General features: G+C 33.0%; 2 protein-coding genes across 2 annotated transcripts; one reads left to right on the top strand and one right to left on the bottom strand.

Moving 5' to 3' along the window:
* Positions 1-4,388: 4,388 nt before the first annotated feature.
* LOC144553483 (protein transport protein Sec61 subunit gamma-like) lies at positions 4,389-7,907 on the top strand. Its single transcript, XM_078301660.1, has 3 exons — positions 4,389-4,591; positions 4,699-4,815; positions 7,701-7,907. Exons 1-2 carry the CDS (start codon positions 4,498-4,500, stop codon positions 4,812-4,814), a joined length of 210 nt encoding a protein of 69 aa, XP_078157786.1. The 5' UTR covers positions 4,389-4,497; the 3' UTR covers position 4,815; positions 7,701-7,907.
* A 6,862-nt stretch (positions 7,908-14,769) lies between these two features.
* LOC144553471 (putative alpha,alpha-trehalose-phosphate synthase [UDP-forming] 11) lies at positions 14,770-18,722 on the bottom strand. The gene is made up of 3 exons (XM_078301646.1): positions 16,478-18,722; positions 15,851-16,124; positions 14,770-15,406 (listed from the first exon to the last, which is right to left on the bottom strand). The coding sequence occupies exons 1-3, from the start codon at positions 18,427-18,429 to the stop codon at positions 15,074-15,076; spliced, it is 2,559 nt and encodes an 852-aa protein (XP_078157772.1). The 5' UTR covers positions 18,430-18,722; the 3' UTR covers positions 14,770-15,073.
* Positions 18,723-19,407: the final 685 nt, after the last annotated feature.

Raw genomic sequence — 19,407 nt, 5'->3', positions numbered from 1 at the left:
GATAACAAGATGGTAAAAAATGTTGTCTTAGTTCATTCAAGTAAGCGATAGAAACTAAAAAGAAATAGGCGCTAAAATTAGGGGTGTCAATAGCACCCTTTTACCCGTGTACTTGACCTAAAATTCACATTTAGTGAAGTAAACTCAACTTTTGAGTTTTAGATCGGACTGTCCGATTTGAATATGTGATAATCTATTTCAAGTAGAGCACACACATTCCGAGCAATATATTCGATTCGGACAGTCCCGATCCAAAACTCAAAGATTGAATTACTTTAGAAGATCTGGACCCCTTGATCTAGAGGCAGATCTTGAGTCATTCAAAAGGTGGCTAAGCCACTTTTATGATTTTAGAATTTTAATTATGTGTACTAAGATTTAATTAAAATTTATTTTTTTTCAAACATTTTATATAGAACTAGCCCCCTTATAAATAACAAACATCTACCTGTAGTATAGTGGTAGAGCATATTTTGTATTGATGGAGAACTTGTGTTCAATTCCCACCAACCACAATTTGTGCATCTTAAATTTTAACCTCCTCTATCAAGATTTTCTAGTTCTGTCTCTAACTTGACCCGTATCGTATCCGAAAACGCAAGTAAAGGTAAGAATTTTTTTTTCATTAATTTATCGTGTACGGATAATGGTAACAATTTTTTTTCTATTATCTTATCTGTTTTTGTATAAGATAATTTTTAAAAATAAAATTATATATATAGATATATATTTGTATGAAGATTATACATGATACAATAAAGTTTTGTATTTTATTAAAATTTCATAATACAAATTAGTTGTATTCATTATTATTTTTTTCTTTTTTTTTCTTATTTTGAAATTTTTTTATCGAAAACACAAATCGCGACCCATACCGTATTCGAAAAGACGGATAAGGGTAAATATTTTATTTCGTTATCATAACGGGTACAAATATTAAAATACCTCAAACCAATCCGTATTGTAACCGTTGACACCCCTAGCTAAAATGCATCCAGAATTCAATATACGAACAGTGTTGTCTGAGAGACAGATATCGTCAATTAGTTAATCATAATGCAATTGATTATTGAAATTAAACAGACAATTTTATGTTTTGATTAAAGTTATGTGTATATATTTATAATTTATTAAAAATAATTAATTTAACTAATCAAACTTATTAAATAAATGTTCTTATTAATTAATAAAGTTCCATAATATTACCATTCATAAAATATTGTTTTGAGGGATCTTGGCAGCAATTGCCAGTTGTTTTTATTAGAAAATGTAGTCTACTTACATGTCATATAAAACAAAACAAAACATGTTTAATTAGAAGAAGCTTGAACAAGACATCCCTATAGCAACAAAATACGATGTCAAATAATTATAAGATTGATTTAAATTTATACAGTCATGGCATATAGTCGAGAGCTTGAACTAAAGTCATAATTTTGCAATAAAAATAGAAGGTTTACTTAGCAATGAAAACAATTTCAAATAATAAAAGTCAGGACAGAGATTATTATAAAACAAATTAGAACTAGAGATTAAGTTATGCGCAGTTCGTAATGGAGAGAAAGCTCCAATTACTTATTTAATTGTCTTGTTTGAAATTGAATGCACGCATGCGTCTCCCGTCTCTCCACAATTCACACTTAAGGAGATGAAGAGAGAGAGCAAGGGGCGGGCGATCACGGACGGATCTAAATTCACTCGTACAAGTGTTAAACTACCCTATAATTTTATAATTTTAGTTATGTATATTGAAATTTAATTTAATTTTATTTTTTATAACATTTTATATAATCTAGCTTTCTCTCATAAAATATCACATGTCTATTTGTAGTTCAGTAGTTAGAGTTTACTTTTGTAGTTGTGGAGACCTTGAATTTAATTTTCACCAATAATATATTATTCATTTTAATTTTAGTATCTTTATTATAAATTTTTAGCTCTATTATTAATTTTAGCACCTCTATTATAAATAAAATAAAAGAGACAAACCTTAGCTAAAGAAGTTTGTCTGGAAGGCCAAGGGTCAGGTCTGATAGAAGATTTCAGAATTTCAGAGTAAATTATATTTGTAATTTTATTTGATTCGGATTGGACTAGTATGGATAATTCGGCCTCATAATGTATAGTATGGATCATAGCGTGGGGCGTCAACGAGCTGGTTCAGTCCGAGTTAGATCCTGGCTTAGCTTATTAATTCTGAACCGAGCTACAGCCGAGTGAGCTAGATTCAGGGCATCCGAGCTAAAATCTCATCTTGAACCCGTGACAACCCAGTCCGAGCTAGCTCACTAATTAAGTCTGACTGGATCTTGTTTTAAGAAGAAAATAAATTATACAAACTTTTTGGATCGAGCTGAACCGAGATGGACAGTATAAAATGCACACAAATTCACAAATTGATGCCTAACCGAGCTAGTTCGCGAGCTGGCGAGCAAGCTTGGCCCCAGCTTGAACTCGTTAATTCTAGACCGAGCTAGTGGCAACCTGGCTTGTTAATAACTTGGTCCAATGACGAGTTACGATCGAGCCACAAGCTACGAGTTTTTTTGCCACCCCTATTCTTAGACGCAGGAAATTCCACAACATGTCATGTATAGTAGACGTTTAGAATAGAACGCATAAAAGTCAGACTGATTAAACAGATTAAACTATGAGTGAGTCTATGGTACTATGCATATTACGGGTTGTTACCGTGCTAAGGCTCTATATTCGAGTTTTCAAATCCTAACGGTCAATCCGAACCGTTCATCTTGTTCTCCATATTAATATGTGTTTGGAGACCAAATTTTACATTTTTTGAAAAAATTTTACTATTTTTTTAGATATTTAGAAAATCACTTGATCTGAAAATTCTGGACCATCCAAAAACAGTGATTTTCAATAAATCTAAAAAAACAGTAAAAAAATTTCAAAAAATGTAAAATTTGGTCTCCAAACACATATTAATATGGAGAACAAGATGAACGGTTCGGATCAACCGTTAGGATTTGAAAACTCGAATATAGAGCTGTGGTACGGTGCCAAATCGTAATATGCATAGTACCATAGACTCACTCTTAAACTATTGATCTAACAAAATTTTCGTTACGAAAACGACCTATTAACCAATTTCATCCGTAAACATGTCTCTGTTATATTGGTAACGATTTAGCTACCATTACCAATTAAACGGGTGATTAATTAGCCTAAACAGACAGTTATTATTATACTGGATATATATAAATAGAATCTCTTCGTAATATTCTCCTCCAGAGCTTGGAGGGTTTAATTTACCGTAGAAAAATAAAAAAATTAGATTGGAGGTTGAAATATAAATAATTCGTAGTGATGAAATTTGTATTCAAATTTTTAAGATTACAGAGTAAAATTCTAATTACTAAATTATATACATATATTTAATATTTTATGAATGAGACTAAATTATATAAAAAAATTATATTCAATTTTTAATATATATATATAATTAAAATTTTAAAATATATAAACAGTTAAGCACTCAATTTAATTGGATAACTATATGGAGTTCCTTCTGGAGTAACAAAATTTCAATTAGTGTACTTATTGTCAAAAAAGAAGAAGTAAAGTATGCATGTGCTACGCTCAATAATTCGAAATCTATCATATTGACTTCAAATAATAATTTCAAACGTCAACACTGATCTAATTTATGAGTGATGTATATACGTAAAATTTGTAAATTTTAAATTTTATTTAGTATAAAATAAAGCGATAAAACTAATATAGTTTTATAAGTTATTTTAATACATTTATTTTTCATCATTTTTTTTCATTTCATTTTGTAGTAAACAAAATCGAAATTTTTAAAATTTTGCATGTACATATAATACTCATAAAATAAATCAGTTTGAACAATTTGAATTATTCATTTGAAACCGACAATAAATTTTAGAATTACGCTCACCAAATTTACTTGATAAGCACAATCCACACTGGTTTTGCTCAACCTAAATAAATCCATTATTTAGTTTGCCATGTTTCCATTAAGGCCTTTTTTAGTGAAAAATATTCATCTGGACCCAGTACAGAAGTTCAAGCGTTGGGCCTCGAAAAGCGTCTGTTTGCTGTCATGACATTTCTGGCCCATATAGCAGAACTCATGAGCCCGGTGCATATTTCGAAAGATGACGTGTCACCTATAAAGGATTATCAATCGTTAGATCTGAATCCAACGTTTCAAACTAGTTAGTTCCACGTCAAATCTTCGAAATGAAACAGATAATATATCCTAGACCTGGTTTTTTAGTTGAGTGGAAGGCCAACTCAGCAATGTATTTGTGGACAGGCCTTCTTGGCAAAGTATAATTGGCTGAAACCACCCTATTTTCTGAACCGAATCTTTCTAATATATATAGCAACCTTTTCATTTTTAGTTTTATAAAATTTTCCTTTCCCGTCTTCCCCGTACCTCTCTATCAAAAATCGCCGATCTGCTCAGATTTTCCGAATCCTACCTCTCTGCTGCCTTATTCAACTCTAATGGATGCCTTGGATTCTGTTGTCGACCCGTTGAGAGAGTTCTCGAAGGACAGTATTCGCCTCGTGAAGCGTTGTCACAAACCAGATCGCAAGGGTAATAATCTATTTCCTCCTTTGCCTTCTTCTCTTTATTCGAAATTTAGAATCGTTTGTAATTGATCGATTCCTCATCTATACTTTTTATTGATTTGTTCATTGTAGAGTTCTCTAAGGTGGCTGTCCGCACTGCTATCGGATTTGTAGTCATGGGCTTCGTGGGATTCTTCGTCAAGTTGATATTTATCCCTATCAACAATATTATTGTCGGATCTGGTTGAGGTAAAAGAATAATTGTTAATTTTTAATATTTAGGCAACATACTTTTAATTTACTTGTTTTAACTTCTTTTAATGTCTGTTTATGTTTAGTTGTTCACATGTTGTTTTTCTTTTCTAATAACATCTTGTGTACTGCTTATTTTATGTAATATTAGACGAGTTAAAGTGTAGGCCCGGAAGTTGCTTCATCTGTTAATTGGAAAATCAAACCTAGACAGAGTGCCTAGGTCTTGGTAGGAATCAATGATATTTAGTCTTGTCAATGCTTCCAATGTCGTGTTTAATTGTTTCTGTAGTGCTTTATTCGTTGTACATCCAACTTAGTTTTTAGACTCTAAGATATTGTTAAATTACGCAAAATTGCTGTAGATCAGCTCTTGCTACACTATTAGCATATAGTTATAGAAGGAATAGATTTGTCCATCTGATAATGTTAGTATTTCTGTGCTATATTATTCGTGATTGGGCATGGTAAAGTTCATGAATTATTCGTTTTCAGCGCCTTTCTGAATTTATAGACCAGTTCCCGAATAAATAGGCAAGTTCGCAAATTATTCATTGTCAGCACCTTCCCCAATCAATATATGAATAAAATAAATTCCTGTATTATTTTAAACCGTGTGCGGATTCTTCAGGAATTTTAGAATTTTAAGAATGATTCATGAATTATACAGGAATGACAATGACACTCGAATTATTCGCATAATTTATTGTCTTTCTCAATACTTCAGAATTGTGATATATTTATATGCATTATAAGCAACAAACTATTCTACAATTATACCCATAATATACCTGAATATTGATCTTTAGACCTTGCTGAATTTTTTTTGAATCCCTAAATTGTTGCTATATGTGGAAGCAGTAGTAATGTGTTGGATTGTACCCAAAGTGAAGAATTTAAATTAGTCTGGTTTTGTCATTTTATTTCGTAGTTCGTACTAGTTTCACCTGGGTAAAACCTACTAATGGAACTAAATCAGCCTGTGGAACAGATGTAGAAACCAAACTATTGATAGTCCATTTTTAGTATTTGATTTTTAGAATTATCTACAGCTACACAAGTTGTACTACATGCTATTTACTTATTCTTACTTGGTATTTATTTATATATTGGACGGTACAAAACATTAGATGATCAGATGGCCGAATTATTTTAGAATTTTATGAATTATTCACGAATTATGCCCAATTTATTCGCAGAATCTATTGTCTTTCTTATAACTTCAAAATTGTGATATATTTATATGTATAAGAGGAGCTATTCTGGAATTATACACATAATATACCCAAGTAATGATCTTTAGACATTGCTGAATTTTTTTAGAATTCTGAAATTGCTGCTATGTTTGGAAGCAGTAGTTACTTGTTGGATTGTACCCAAAGTGAAGAATTTAAATTAGTCTGGTATGTACTCCTATTTATAAAAATATTATAGATAGCATCTGTAAACAATCTGGTTTGTTGTTCTATTTCCTAGTTCGTATTGAATTTAGCCGGGTTAACGCCTACTATTGGAACTAATTCAGCCTGAGGAACAGGTGTAGAAACTAAATTATTGATAGTTTATTTTTAGTATTTTCTTTTTAGAATTACCTATTGCTGCACAAGTTTCACCTCATGCTATTTATTCTTACTTGGTATTTAGATGGCATATGTAAATTTGTCTGGGTTGTCATTCTATTTCCTAGTTCGTACTAAATTTAGCCGGGTTAACACCCACTAATGGAAGTATGGAACTAAATCAGCCCGAGGAACAGATGTAGAAACCAAACTATTGATAGTTTATTTTTAGTATTTGATTTTTAGAATCTCCTACTGCTGCACAAGTTGTACCTCATGCTATTTATTCTTGGTATTTATTTATATATTGTATGGTACAAAAAATTGGACCATGATCAAATGGCTTTTGTTATCATAAAAGAAAGGAATAATTAATGTCACGTATTGTAAGAACCTTTTCCTTCCCAGCAAAAGATTGAAATCTTTTTGTGCGACTAAAAAGGTCCAAAGGGTTCGTTTCATGATTTTGCTGTTGGTGGTTGTGTAATTATGACTATCCTTTTGCTAATGCAAATGGGCATATATTAGGGGTGTAAACGGATCAGATAATATCTGATTTTGTCCGGATCCGAATCTGGAAAAGTACTAAAATTATCCGATTTGTATCCGTATCCGAGACTATCTGTATCCGTATCCGAAAAATTATAATGGATACGGATACGGTTAGACCTTTAACTATTTGTATCCTACCGTTTACACTTTTAAACTACAACAAATGTGATATATGTTCTTAAATTGATTTTTTAAATTGCATATTGGATGAATAATTTATGAAATTGCATATAGATATATATTTTGATGAATAATATAACACTATGACATAATTAGTAACTAATATTTTAATAATATAATAGATGTTTTGTAACTTACAATCTAATTATGAACAATATCCGTATCCGTCCGATATCCGATCCGTATCCGTATCTGAGACTATCCGTATCCGAAAAATTATAACGGATACAGATATGGTAAGATCACTATCCGATCCGTATCCGACCGTTTACACCCCTAGCATATATGCCTCTCTTTTTTTAAACTGCATTGCTTATGATACGAATACATACTATTTCAGATAGAATTTCATTTCTAAAGTTTATGTTAATGATGTGAAATATCTGATGACAGATTTTTTTTTTTATCGTATAGATTCATTCAAAATTTAAACTAAAGCCATTAGAGGAATGGAACTCAATATATATAATTTCATTCCACACAATATGACCACATTTTCAATGTATCTTTCCTTATCATTAGTATATTAACCTTAGTGTTAATTGGATATGTCTGACAATTTATCCCTTTTCAATTCTCTTTTGTTTCCAGGGTGTTGAAGGATTTTGTAAGCCTCTAGTGTCAGTGACTCAGTGCTCAAACAGCAAATCTCCTTGTAACTTATCAAGAATTCTGGATTGAAATTTTGTAATCTGACTTTTGATATTAGTGGATTCTATAATGTATGGGTTTTTGTTATGAATTAGTCTGGAAATGTTTTTTCACTAATTTTATTTCATAATAAATCATCTGAAATTTCATTTCTGATTATCTGTTATCCAATTTTGGCGCTCTACAGTTAGAATTCTTTCAGTTCAAACTTAAATTTAATTTCAGAAATATCGTTTGAAATAAGATATGTTATGCTAGCTTAAAACTGAATTGTGGATCTTGATTTTAAAAGTGGATCGATGGGTTGGGCCTCCGCAACGACAATCTGCTCCAAGAAGCGTGCACACGAGATCTAAAATTATATATACAAGCTATTTTACATCTTAGCATATAGATATAATCAAATATTTGTGCTGATGAGGGTCTTGAATGCAAACAGATCTGTTATGTACCTCATATAGGATTCTCGGTCACCATCTTATTTAATTTTCTGACAAAAACAGCTGTAAAACCATCTGTGAAACAAATACTCAGACCAATTTGTCTCTGAAATGTTGATATCTAGCCATAAGATCTTACTCATAAAGTCACATGAGGTGTGTACATGTACTGGGTCCGCATTAAGTGAGGCCCAAGTTTTGAACCGAGCATTGGTCAAGATCCATACAGTACAACATTTGTTTCTTTTAGGCTGTAGTGTTGAGGTTGTACTCCTATTGAGGAAAGTTCTGGGAATGGAGAAAAGAGGGTCTAAATCACGCTTGACTAATACTGGTTACATGATAAAGATCTGAAATTTTTTAGTAGTAGGGAACTAGGGGAGCAATTTTTTTTTAAAAGACAACTGTAAAATTTCAATTTAAAGGGAGTGTGTAGCACAGTTTAGTGATTTGTTCATTTTTGTTTAGAGGTGCAAAGAAGGTGAACTCTCTCACGTTTCTCTTTTTCTTTCCTTTCGGTCCTTTTCGGTCGTACAACTATATCTGTAGCACAATTTCAAAATATCTCATTTGTCATTTCTTTTCTTCCAAAAAACTCTTTATAAATTAACTATATAACCGATGGGAAGACTACCGATACAATTTAGACGGAGATTTTTTTTCCTCGGTTTGAATAGGGGTATGTTCGACTGTCATGTGGAAACAGGAATGGGTTTGAATTTTTTGAATGACTTAAATATTGTGCGCGTGGAAAAAAAATATATAATTTAAGTGAATTTTTTTTTTCTACGGATACAATGACAGCCGAATAGGATCTAACTATTTCCGACGTGTATCATGTACACATTCATTCACATTTTAAAATGCACACTATGCGTTAATAATATGTACATTAATTTAAACAAAAATGAATAAGATTTTTTTTCATTTTAAAACAATTAATAACAGCTCTCACATGTTTTCATCAAATTCAAAAGGCATGTCAACTACCTTTTAACGGTTCTTTGAAATTCAAAATTTTGTATTTAGACTTAGAAAATTAAATTTTGACTTAGTGGCAAATAAGACAATACTCTTATTTGTGAAGGATAACAAGTTTGAAATTTAAATAGAAATCTATTGTGAATTTTAACCCAATTAGGTAACTTTACTTCGAACATAACTAAAAAAAATTGTATCTGATTTTATATTTAAACACATCTAGAATGCACACTCGCTTCAAAAGGAATAAACGTTTCTCTCCAAATATCCACATATAGTTTACAGTGTACTTGAAAATATATATTTAATTTAACGATGATAAACACTCGTTTTTAGTTGGAATGCACATCCATTTAAATCAAAAACACTTATTTATTCATTTTGGTTTTGAAAAGTTTTTTTTTTTCTGAAAAACTGATAGAGGCTACTGGAATTTTTTAGTTAGCATTCTAATAAATTATAATTAAACAATCACTACTCTAATCATTGGATTTCAAAACATACCACCCATGCGCATCAAATTGGGCTGATGCGCGCACTGGGGAAGCGCACCAATATGGTGCACGTGCACGTACTGGGAGGCATCCATTCTTCTTCTTTTTTTCCTGGTATTTTTTTGTTTTATAATTTTGGAATTATAATTTTTGTTTGAAATTATAATTTTTGTTTGAAATTATGAATTTTATTTTGGATGCTGAATTTTTGTTAAAAGATAGAAAAATTAACAATTAACTAGTTTTAACTAAAAAATAACTCAAATAAAATGGTAACAAATAAATTCTACTGCAACAAAATATAAATTGTACTACAACATAATTAATAAATCCTACGACAACACAACATAAAATCTACTACAACATAACACACATGCCATCTACCAGTCCAAATTGAAATATTGTTAAGAAAAAAAATCCTAAGCACACCATAACCACATCTTGAATGATGAAACTGCAGGAAAAAAAAATCTATTATTACAACAATTATTAATTCTTTGACATGTAATTAAAAAAAAAGTACCTTCTTGAGTACGGTTTCCAGCATCTTTTATTCTTTTTGCATTCTTTTCGAGAGTTGCTCTATTGATCTAGTGATCATTTTGTCTTCCTTCTAATATATTCATCCATATTTGGATCTGGTTGTGTCGTCACCTACCCATATGGTGCGCCTCCCCAGTACGTGCACCCAGTGGTGCGCCTCCCTAGTATGAGCATCATATTGGTGTGCTTTCCTAGTGAGCGCACCATCGCAATTCGGTGCGCGAACTGAATGCGCATGGGTGGTATGTTTTGAAATATGATGATTGATGGTTAGAGTGGTGAATGGTGATTATTTAATTATACTTTTTTGAGGTTTTGACTAAAAAAATTTCGGTAGAGGCTATCAGCATATTTTCGTTTTGTAAAGTCACAATAAATTATATCTCTTTCAGTCTTTCTTCATTTCTTTATCCATGGATCTATTAATTTATTGATGTCCGTAATTTGTGAAACCTATGGGGTCGTCCTCTTTAAATGTCCTTTTCAAATATACTAAACCATTTTCTTTAACTAGTCATAGACGACTTCTTTCTTTCTCTCTATTTTTGGTTCCAACAAGTTGCATACCTACATAATATGGGACCAAACATAGACTAATCACTAATCCAAGACGGCTAGCTACTACCTAAGAATTGCATTTCCTCCAATAATTTATTACATCTAAAATGGAAAAAGGAGCTCTAACAATGCCAAAATGCATCTATTCCGTTCCGTAATTAAACGGAAGATATTTTTGTTTCCATCAAATTTGAACCATTTGTGGAAAACTCTAGAAATATGACACAACGGAGCCGGCTCTGTCACGGAACGGCATGGTTACGGCACAGAACGACAGGACACGTATATCAATTACGTGTCGTGACTCACGTGTCCCGTACGTCTATGACCATTTGCGTGCCGTGACTATTTTTTGAAACTTTGGCACAGCACGGCACGTCACGTGAAAAATCTAATCACAGCATGGCAGGCACGTAGTCACGCGGGTCACATGTAGTTAGGACCTTTAGATATTGATTAAATGGTGAATCTTAAATAAACTAACTTAAATTATGATTAAATGGTCACGCGAGTCACATGAGGCACGTTTGGGCATAGCGTGACTATTCGTGTGCTGTTACACCCCTTGATATTTTAGTCACGACATGGCACGTGAAAAATTAATTTGATCACGACACAACACGGTATGAGATCAAAATCATGACATATTAATCACGACACAGCACGTTTTTCCACTCTACCTACAAGATATAGTTTTTAACATGATTTGTCATTGTTCATCATTTCAACTTAATTTTATATAACTAATACTACAGTGTCTATATACATATATAGAGAGAGAGTGTGACTAATATGCTTTCAGTAACATACGAGCCGAAGTGTTAGCGGTTCAAATTTAAAATTTCAAAATCCAGAAAGTCGATCTGAACCATTTATTTTGTTCTCCATATTAATATGTGGTTGGAGACCAAATTTTATATTTTTCTAATTTTTTTTACTATTTATTAAGCCACTTTGAAATTGTTGATCCAACGATAGCTTAACAAAACAATAAAATCAGAAGCCACCGTTGGATCAGCGATTTTCAAAGTGGCTTAATAAATAGTAAAGAAATTTAGAAAAATGTAAAATTTGGTCTCCAAGCACATATTAATATGGAGAACAAAATAAACTGTTCAGATCGACTTTTTAAATTTGAACCGGTAACAATTAAACTCATATACTACCAAAAACATATTAATCACTCTCTCTCTATATATATATATATATATTTCTAATGCCTGTTCCTTCCAATAATATCCATCTTTTGCTCGGTTGTTAGATGAGACCTCGAATTGTGGAGTCAATAATTGGCCTATAGGCAATGTTTAAATAATAACATGTGGATAGGGATTACTTTCTTTTATTTTTAAAAGCATGCTGAAAGCAGTGTAATTTTTAATTTAGAAAGTTTTTTTTAGAGAAATGGTTTTCTAATATGAATTTGACAGATGTATTTAATTTATTCTTGCTGTAGATGCTCTAAAATAATTGCGAAACTATATTTATCTTAAAGCTTGGTTACTTGTACCATAAAACTAATATAAAGTACAAAAGATAATAAAAAGAATATGCACCTAATACAGCCATCAACTTGAAGGGAATAATAATTGGAACAAGTTAGGAAGAATGGTTCATCTAATAGAGATGTATTTCATCAAGTCACTAATCCAATATGAATTGCATGGGGAGACGCAACAAAATACCTTTATCAGATGGTAAACTTGTTAAAATTTGAGAATTAATTGGAAAAAAAATATCATTGATTGATTTATACAAGAGTTTATATAGGCTAATTAGCTATTATTATTTTTTCTAACTAGCATATTAGTTATACTAGTTGCTAGGTGTGGCAACAAATCAAACCGAATTGAACTTACACTAGTTTTGAGTTTGGTTTGAATAAGATTCGAACTGAACTGGATTTGATTTGTTTTGAATCGAACTAATTTTGAATCAAATTAATTGCAAACTACACATTTTTTTAATTGAAGTCAATCAAATTACGAACTACAATTTTTTTTGGCAACCTAGTTATACTGGTAATTTATGCATTAGTTTTCTTCTCGGTTATTGGTTATTGGTTAATTCAAGATTTCCTTACCTTTTACACTGCTAGATTGATTAAAATCACGGCATGAAGCTAGTCAAATAGAACTTATTTCATTAGTAATTTGTTATACTGCTGAAACATTTTTCTATTATAAGTTACCATTATATTAACAATTTTGAACTGTGATATAAGTTTGGTTCCTGCATTATTAAAATTAATGGTTGAATCCATTAATTGTATTATTTGAGATTCAAACCTAAAAAGTTAACGAATCAATTTCGAATGAATTATACTCAGTTTGAGTTTAATTTGAATAAGATTCGAACCGAACTGAGTTTGATTTGTTTCAATACGAACTAATTTTAAATCAAACTAAACTCAAATCAAACTTGAATCGAATCACGAACTACGAATTTTTTTGCCAACCCTACTGGTTGCGCTGTGTTTGGACCCTAAATCAATTATTGTAAGGTCCTTGATTGAAAAGACGTTATAAAATGGAAGCGCAAAGAGTTGGAGGAAGAATAGATCCAAAGAAAATTGATTCTCAATTTGACCTGGAATAAAAAGTAAAAAAATAAGAATAACATGTGAAGAAACTGTGTTAGGTCTGCAGTCCGTACTTTTAATGATAGTTGATAGAGGTTGAAAAGTCTTATGATCTGTTTATATCCAAAATCCTGGAAGGAAACATCATCCATCCACTACTTTTACATGGAAAATAATTGGGTCACCTTCTACTTTAGGTGTCCTAATTTGACTGGAGTAGTACTTGATTTTGACAAATTTTCTAATCCAAAAGGATTATGTCTGGTCAGAAATTATCTACCTAATTCTTTGCCTGATTTTTTTTTTTTAAAAATAGAATCAAATTTAAAGATTTCAACGAAACAAGTACACTGAATTTCGTTTTCATGAAAAATAGCTCCATCGATCCAATTTACAATGCAGACAGAAGTATGGTGGAACAAATGTATTTCTGCCTCCATCCTCCACCGATTTTGTGGTAGAGCTGTTTTTCATAAAAATTAAATTCAGCGTCCTTGTTTCGTTTAAATATAAATATTAAAATGTGATGCTATTTAAAAAAAAAAATCTGCCACATGTACTATTATATTTTTATTATTTATTTGATGCTGAATTTCAGCTTGCTTTACTTTGTTCATCTGTTGCTATCAAAGATCCCAAAAATTTTATACCCAGGAGGGGGGATTGATTTCGGTTTTGCCTCTTTTGAAAATTAAATTGCCCCTCTCTAGAGAAAAACATATCAAGTTCTTTATCTTGATTGCTGGTGAGTCTAAAAATCTTCTTCTTTAAACTAATTTTCAGATAACAAAGGTGGGAAAAAAAATCTTACAAAGAAGTCTCACATGTCATTGATCAAATAGAACGTTTCTTGTTATATTTTAATTTTTGGATAAACTTAGTTTATGGTGAGCTCGTGGTTTTTTTATGTTTTTCATATTTTTGGTCTATGTGGTGTGGATGCACCCAAAATGAAAGGGTCACATTAAATAAGAAATTTAAATGTGCGTTAAATCTTATAAAATCCATATAAAATCAACTATTTGAAAGCTTTTTGCGTTCTTCATATCGAAATTGTCAGTTTAACGCGTAGAACATTATTATGGATTTTATTTTTAATAAATCAAAATCTCATTTTTGTGAATTTAAAAAAAAAATAGATTTTAAGACATTAAATTGACCCGATAAGCTAATGGGTTTGAACCCAATAAGATATTTGAATCTGATTCCTGCCCTTCCTAGCAAAAATCCTGCGCCCGCCCCTTCCCCTACTCGTAATCTATAAAATGGATTTCTGAAATTTCCATAAAATTAGAAAATGATGGACAAACAACAATTAAATGCCAAACCAGTTATTTGTAGCCTTTCATCTCATGCTGAAAAGTCTCAGACATTATCTGTCTTAAGGATATTTCTATTGAAAATACACAAACTGACATTTCAAAAATTATATATTTCTGTGGTAACTACTATCAGAACATAAACATAAGTGTTACTGAGTCATATGTACACAAAAAATACAAAACATCAAAAGAAAGGAAAAAAAAAAAAATCTAAACACCTGATCTTTTGCATACTCTAACCTAAATAATCCTGAAAATTCTCCATATTACCACTGAAGTTGTTAATTTCACAGCTGCCCTTGCAATGAAGCATGAATGAAATTTCACAACTTTTAAGGGAACATAACACAAAAAAAAAAACTTTGTTATTGTTACTATTATTTCCTTTTTCCTTTCACACAGAACCTTCAAAAGAAACAGTAAAAGGAAACTCCACTTTGTGCCGATGCGGGACTGACGCATTGGCCAACCCCTGCAGCATCTTCATAACATCTACTGTATCATCAAGATAGTACCTTGCCATGCTCGGTTTTTTACCGACCGTACATGCAAAAACCTCGGCATTTGAAGCACTAGAACAATTATTTTTATTTTGTAAGCTTGAAATTGCTTCAAACATATCCTCGTCAGACCGGTCGTCTCCTATACAGAGTATGAAATCCGGCGCCTTGTCGGTGCCTACCATGGTTGAAAGTAGATTCTCCACCACTACACCTTTGCTTATTCCCTAAATGGTGTGACAATAATAGAAATTACTGTTTCGCTTTTTTTCTCAATTTTTGCATGTGCAGTAAAAGATGTGACATTTAATTATTCTGGTGGAAACGAAATTGGAGAAGATAAGCTATCCTTATCTGATCTTAAGCATGAGAGCTACTAATAATTGTAGAAAATGCTCTCTACACTTTTCATCAAGATTTTTATGTTCTTGTGCTTTTCTGCACATGTCAAAATCTATCTCACAACAAAATAGTCATATTCTATCATTCCAAATGCATGAAAAAAAAATCTTAGCCTGACAGTGGCCTGAACTATTACCCTGTTAAGGTCACTAATTTCCTGGTTGATAAAAACCTTAAAAATGCAGAATTACCATAAAACCCAAATATTTCATTATTTTAGTTCAGGACTCTCCTACAGAAATTAACCAAATAAAAAACATTGCTGTTACCTGAGGGTTGACTTCCACAATGTGTTGGCCCCGCTTGACAACAACGGGCTCATTCGCAAGTACACTCTCTAAATGGTCTAACAACTCCTTGGCTTGCCATGAGCTGAAATCAGGGTCGGCGTCTTGGTGATGCCACACCAAAGCACTCTCCTTGTGCTCTATATAAGATCCATCTGTGGTCTCCATGTACCGACTCATCACTGGTTCTGTGATTTTCTTCCATTCGAAATCGACTATTGATTTGCCGGACTCCCACTGAGAGTCTCTACTCAACCTAAAGCAAAAGGACCCAAACAAATTGTTAAAAATGAGGAACTTCTAAGCATATCCTACCAATCTTAACAAGTTAGAAATGCCAGAAAACTTGAAATTTTTCAGTAGTGATGCACAAGCCTAATTTTAACTATAGACATGTACCAGAAAATATGCCACTTGTTAATTAACATCATTATTATATTTTATCTCACTTTTTGCTGAACAAAAAAAAAAAAAAAAAACTTATATCAGGAATAAGAAAATATTCCTATCAATCCTAACAAAATGATTTGCCAGTCCTCATTACAGTATGTCTGGGAATTAAAACAATCTCTTTTTTTAAGGGAAGGAATGAAAAAGTTAAAATTGTACCTCGTAAAATAACCATGCTCTGCTGATATACCAAGTTTCTTGCATGGCGCAAACCAATGGCTTAGCTCATCCTTTCCTCTACCACTCACCACAAAAACAACATTTTTTGGATCCTCACACAACCCATTAAGAATTGATAACACATCTTTACTTGGTGCCTTGTTGATGGAGCCCTGAGGTATGATTGTACCATCATAATCCAACAATATAAGCCGATTACAGCTTCTCCTGTATGCTTGTACAACATGCTCAATCGAAAGTTTCCTGAAATAAGGGCCCAAAGCAACAACACGAAAGCTCATGCCAAAACCAATACCCCAGCACCTCTTTGACATGTGGTCTTTACATGCCCGTTGTAGGTCTTGATCAAATGAGCGGGTCCAGTATGTCACATCGTGAGAGCTAATATACTTGTAGTGCTTTTCATGTCTCAATTGTTTTTCAGTGTCAGACATGGTCAGGGCCAAGTTCATTGCCTCCGAAACGGATTCCAGATTCCATGGATTGACCCGTATCGCCCCACTGAGAGAAGGAGAACATCCAATAAACTCAGACACAACAAGGACACTCTTCTTCTTTGGTATTGTTTCCAAAGCAGGGCTTTCTTGCCGGCAGACAGTGTAAATGTAAGGTATGCGGTTCAACCCATCACGTATTGCATTGACCACACAGCACTCAGCCACAGCATAGTATGCGATTTTCTCCTGAGTGGATACAGGTTGTTCTATGTGAACAATCGGTTCGTACCCGGGCTGGCCAAACCGGGTATTGATCCGTTTAGAGATCGATCTTGCCTCTTCCTGCACCTCTTGTATATCCTTACCTTGGCTCCGGGCAGGGTTTGTGATCTGTACTAAAACCACTTTCCCACGTAATTCAGGTTTTTGTTCTAATAACTGCTCCATTGCAAGAAATTTAAGCCCGATACCCTTAAACAAATCCATATCATCAACCCCGAGAAACAAGGTACAATCTTTGTACCGTTCGGTCAATTCTTTAACCTTTCTGACCGTTTCTGGTGAAGTAACCACCGAGCGGAGTTGATCCATGTCAATACCTGTAGGCAAGATCTTAACAGTAACAATTCTACCATAGTATTCAACCTCAATGTAACCTCTCTTCGACTGATATCCTAACCCCAATAATCTTGAGCATGCAGAGAGAAAATGCCGTGCATAATCAAAAGTGTGAAAACCAACCAAATCGACATTGAGCAATGCGCGCAAGAGGTCATCCCGTACCGGTATGGTACGAAAAATTTCAGAGGAAGGAAAAGGTGAGTGCAGGAAAAACCCAAGTTTTACTCTTGGATATCTTTTTCTAAGGAAAGTAGGCAAAGCTAGAAGATGATAATCATGTATCCAAACAAAATCATCATCCGGGTTGAGGATCTCTGTAATACGATCCGCGTAAAGCTTGTTAGCAGATAGGTATGACCGGTATAGAGACCGATCAAACTGTAATCCAGAGGAAGAGGTCAATGGTAAAAGATAGTGTAACAGAGGCCAAAGATAGTGCTTACAAAACCCATGGTAGAATCTGGTATGAAGCTCATTTGGTACAAAAACAGGTAAGCATGAGAAATGGCTGAAAAGGTACTGTGACAGTTCTTCATGAATTGCAGGATCAATAGGTGTTGACGTGTCAGGTAGAACGCCAACGTGGATGACTGGAACGGTGAGCCCAGCACGAACCTGGTATGCAACCGTATCTGTGTCGAAGGAGAAAGAGATACCGTTAAAAGGGGAGGTTGGGTCTGGTGATGCGCGAAGAGGAAGCCGGTGGGAGACAACAATCCGCCTTGGACAGATGTCAGCTGTAAATTGATCGTCAAATGCACTGCCCGGGAGAGTCATGACACGTGGTAGACGGGGAGTGGTGCGACCAGGCGAGGCGGGGAAGTCGTCTCCCGCCACCAGGTCAAGGAGGTTGGCGCACGAGCGAGATGGCATGGTTAGAGCGAGTTTAAGGGTTAGGTAAGGTTTTATTATACTAAGATTAAGGTATAGCAAGAGCGGATTATGAATGATTTATAAAAGGAACGCATGACATACGCAAAAGATACAGGAGCTTCTTTTTGAATATGGAAATGGAAATTCAATGCAAATCCTAATCCCGGTGTGAAAAGCAGTAGAATTCTCAATTCTCTAATTGGAATATTGGATAGATAAGAGAGGAGAGAGAGGAGGTGCGGAGATTCAGAGAATAGAGATGGACGAAGAAATAGAACGATAAATGGATAAACTTCGGGCGCGGCGTGGGGGCGATGGCGTTATGAGTTATCCAAGGGAGGGAAACCGGGAATTGCCGGTGATGTTATCCATTTTGGGGTTTTGAAAAAGACTTTTTTGCCCCTGGATTTCGAAATTTAGAATTATGGTTTCAGAAGTAATTAATTAGTTGTGTTATTTCAAACCACGTGCAACCATTTATTCCGGGGTATTTATTATACAAGCAATACTAAGAATATTTCTAATTTTAGCATATTAAATTCATTTTATAATCTATAAAAAATTAAAAACTAAGATCTTGTTTTTATCGGTGGTAATTTTAATATAATATTTAATTATTCAGATACAACTTCTTACGTGCATCTCTATTCGTTATTAAATTACTGATTTAATATATAAATTCAAAAGTTTATAATTTGAAAAACAAAAACGTTGGTTAGCTTCTAATTTGAAAAAAAAAATGACAAATAAAAGAAAAGTCAGTGGATCAAAATAACAACACTTCAAATTTATACACCTCTTATCTTTACACTTAAATCTTATTGAATTAAGACTTTATTTGTACGGACGCGAAGCACGCACAAATATTTCACCATCATTGAGATTGATTATAATGTGAAGAAAAAATAACCATACACAAAAGATGAATTTGTATATAGTTTGTGTATTATAATATATTAGTTGTATAACTTTATATTA

This window comes from Carex rostrata, chromosome 4 (genome assembly GCF_964058835.1).
Source record: "Carex rostrata chromosome 4, lpCarRost1.2, whole genome shotgun sequence".
NCBI classification, from domain to species: domain Eukaryota; kingdom Viridiplantae; phylum Streptophyta; class Magnoliopsida; order Poales; family Cyperaceae; genus Carex; species Carex rostrata.
This window is presented reverse-complemented; position numbering and strand designations above follow the sequence as displayed.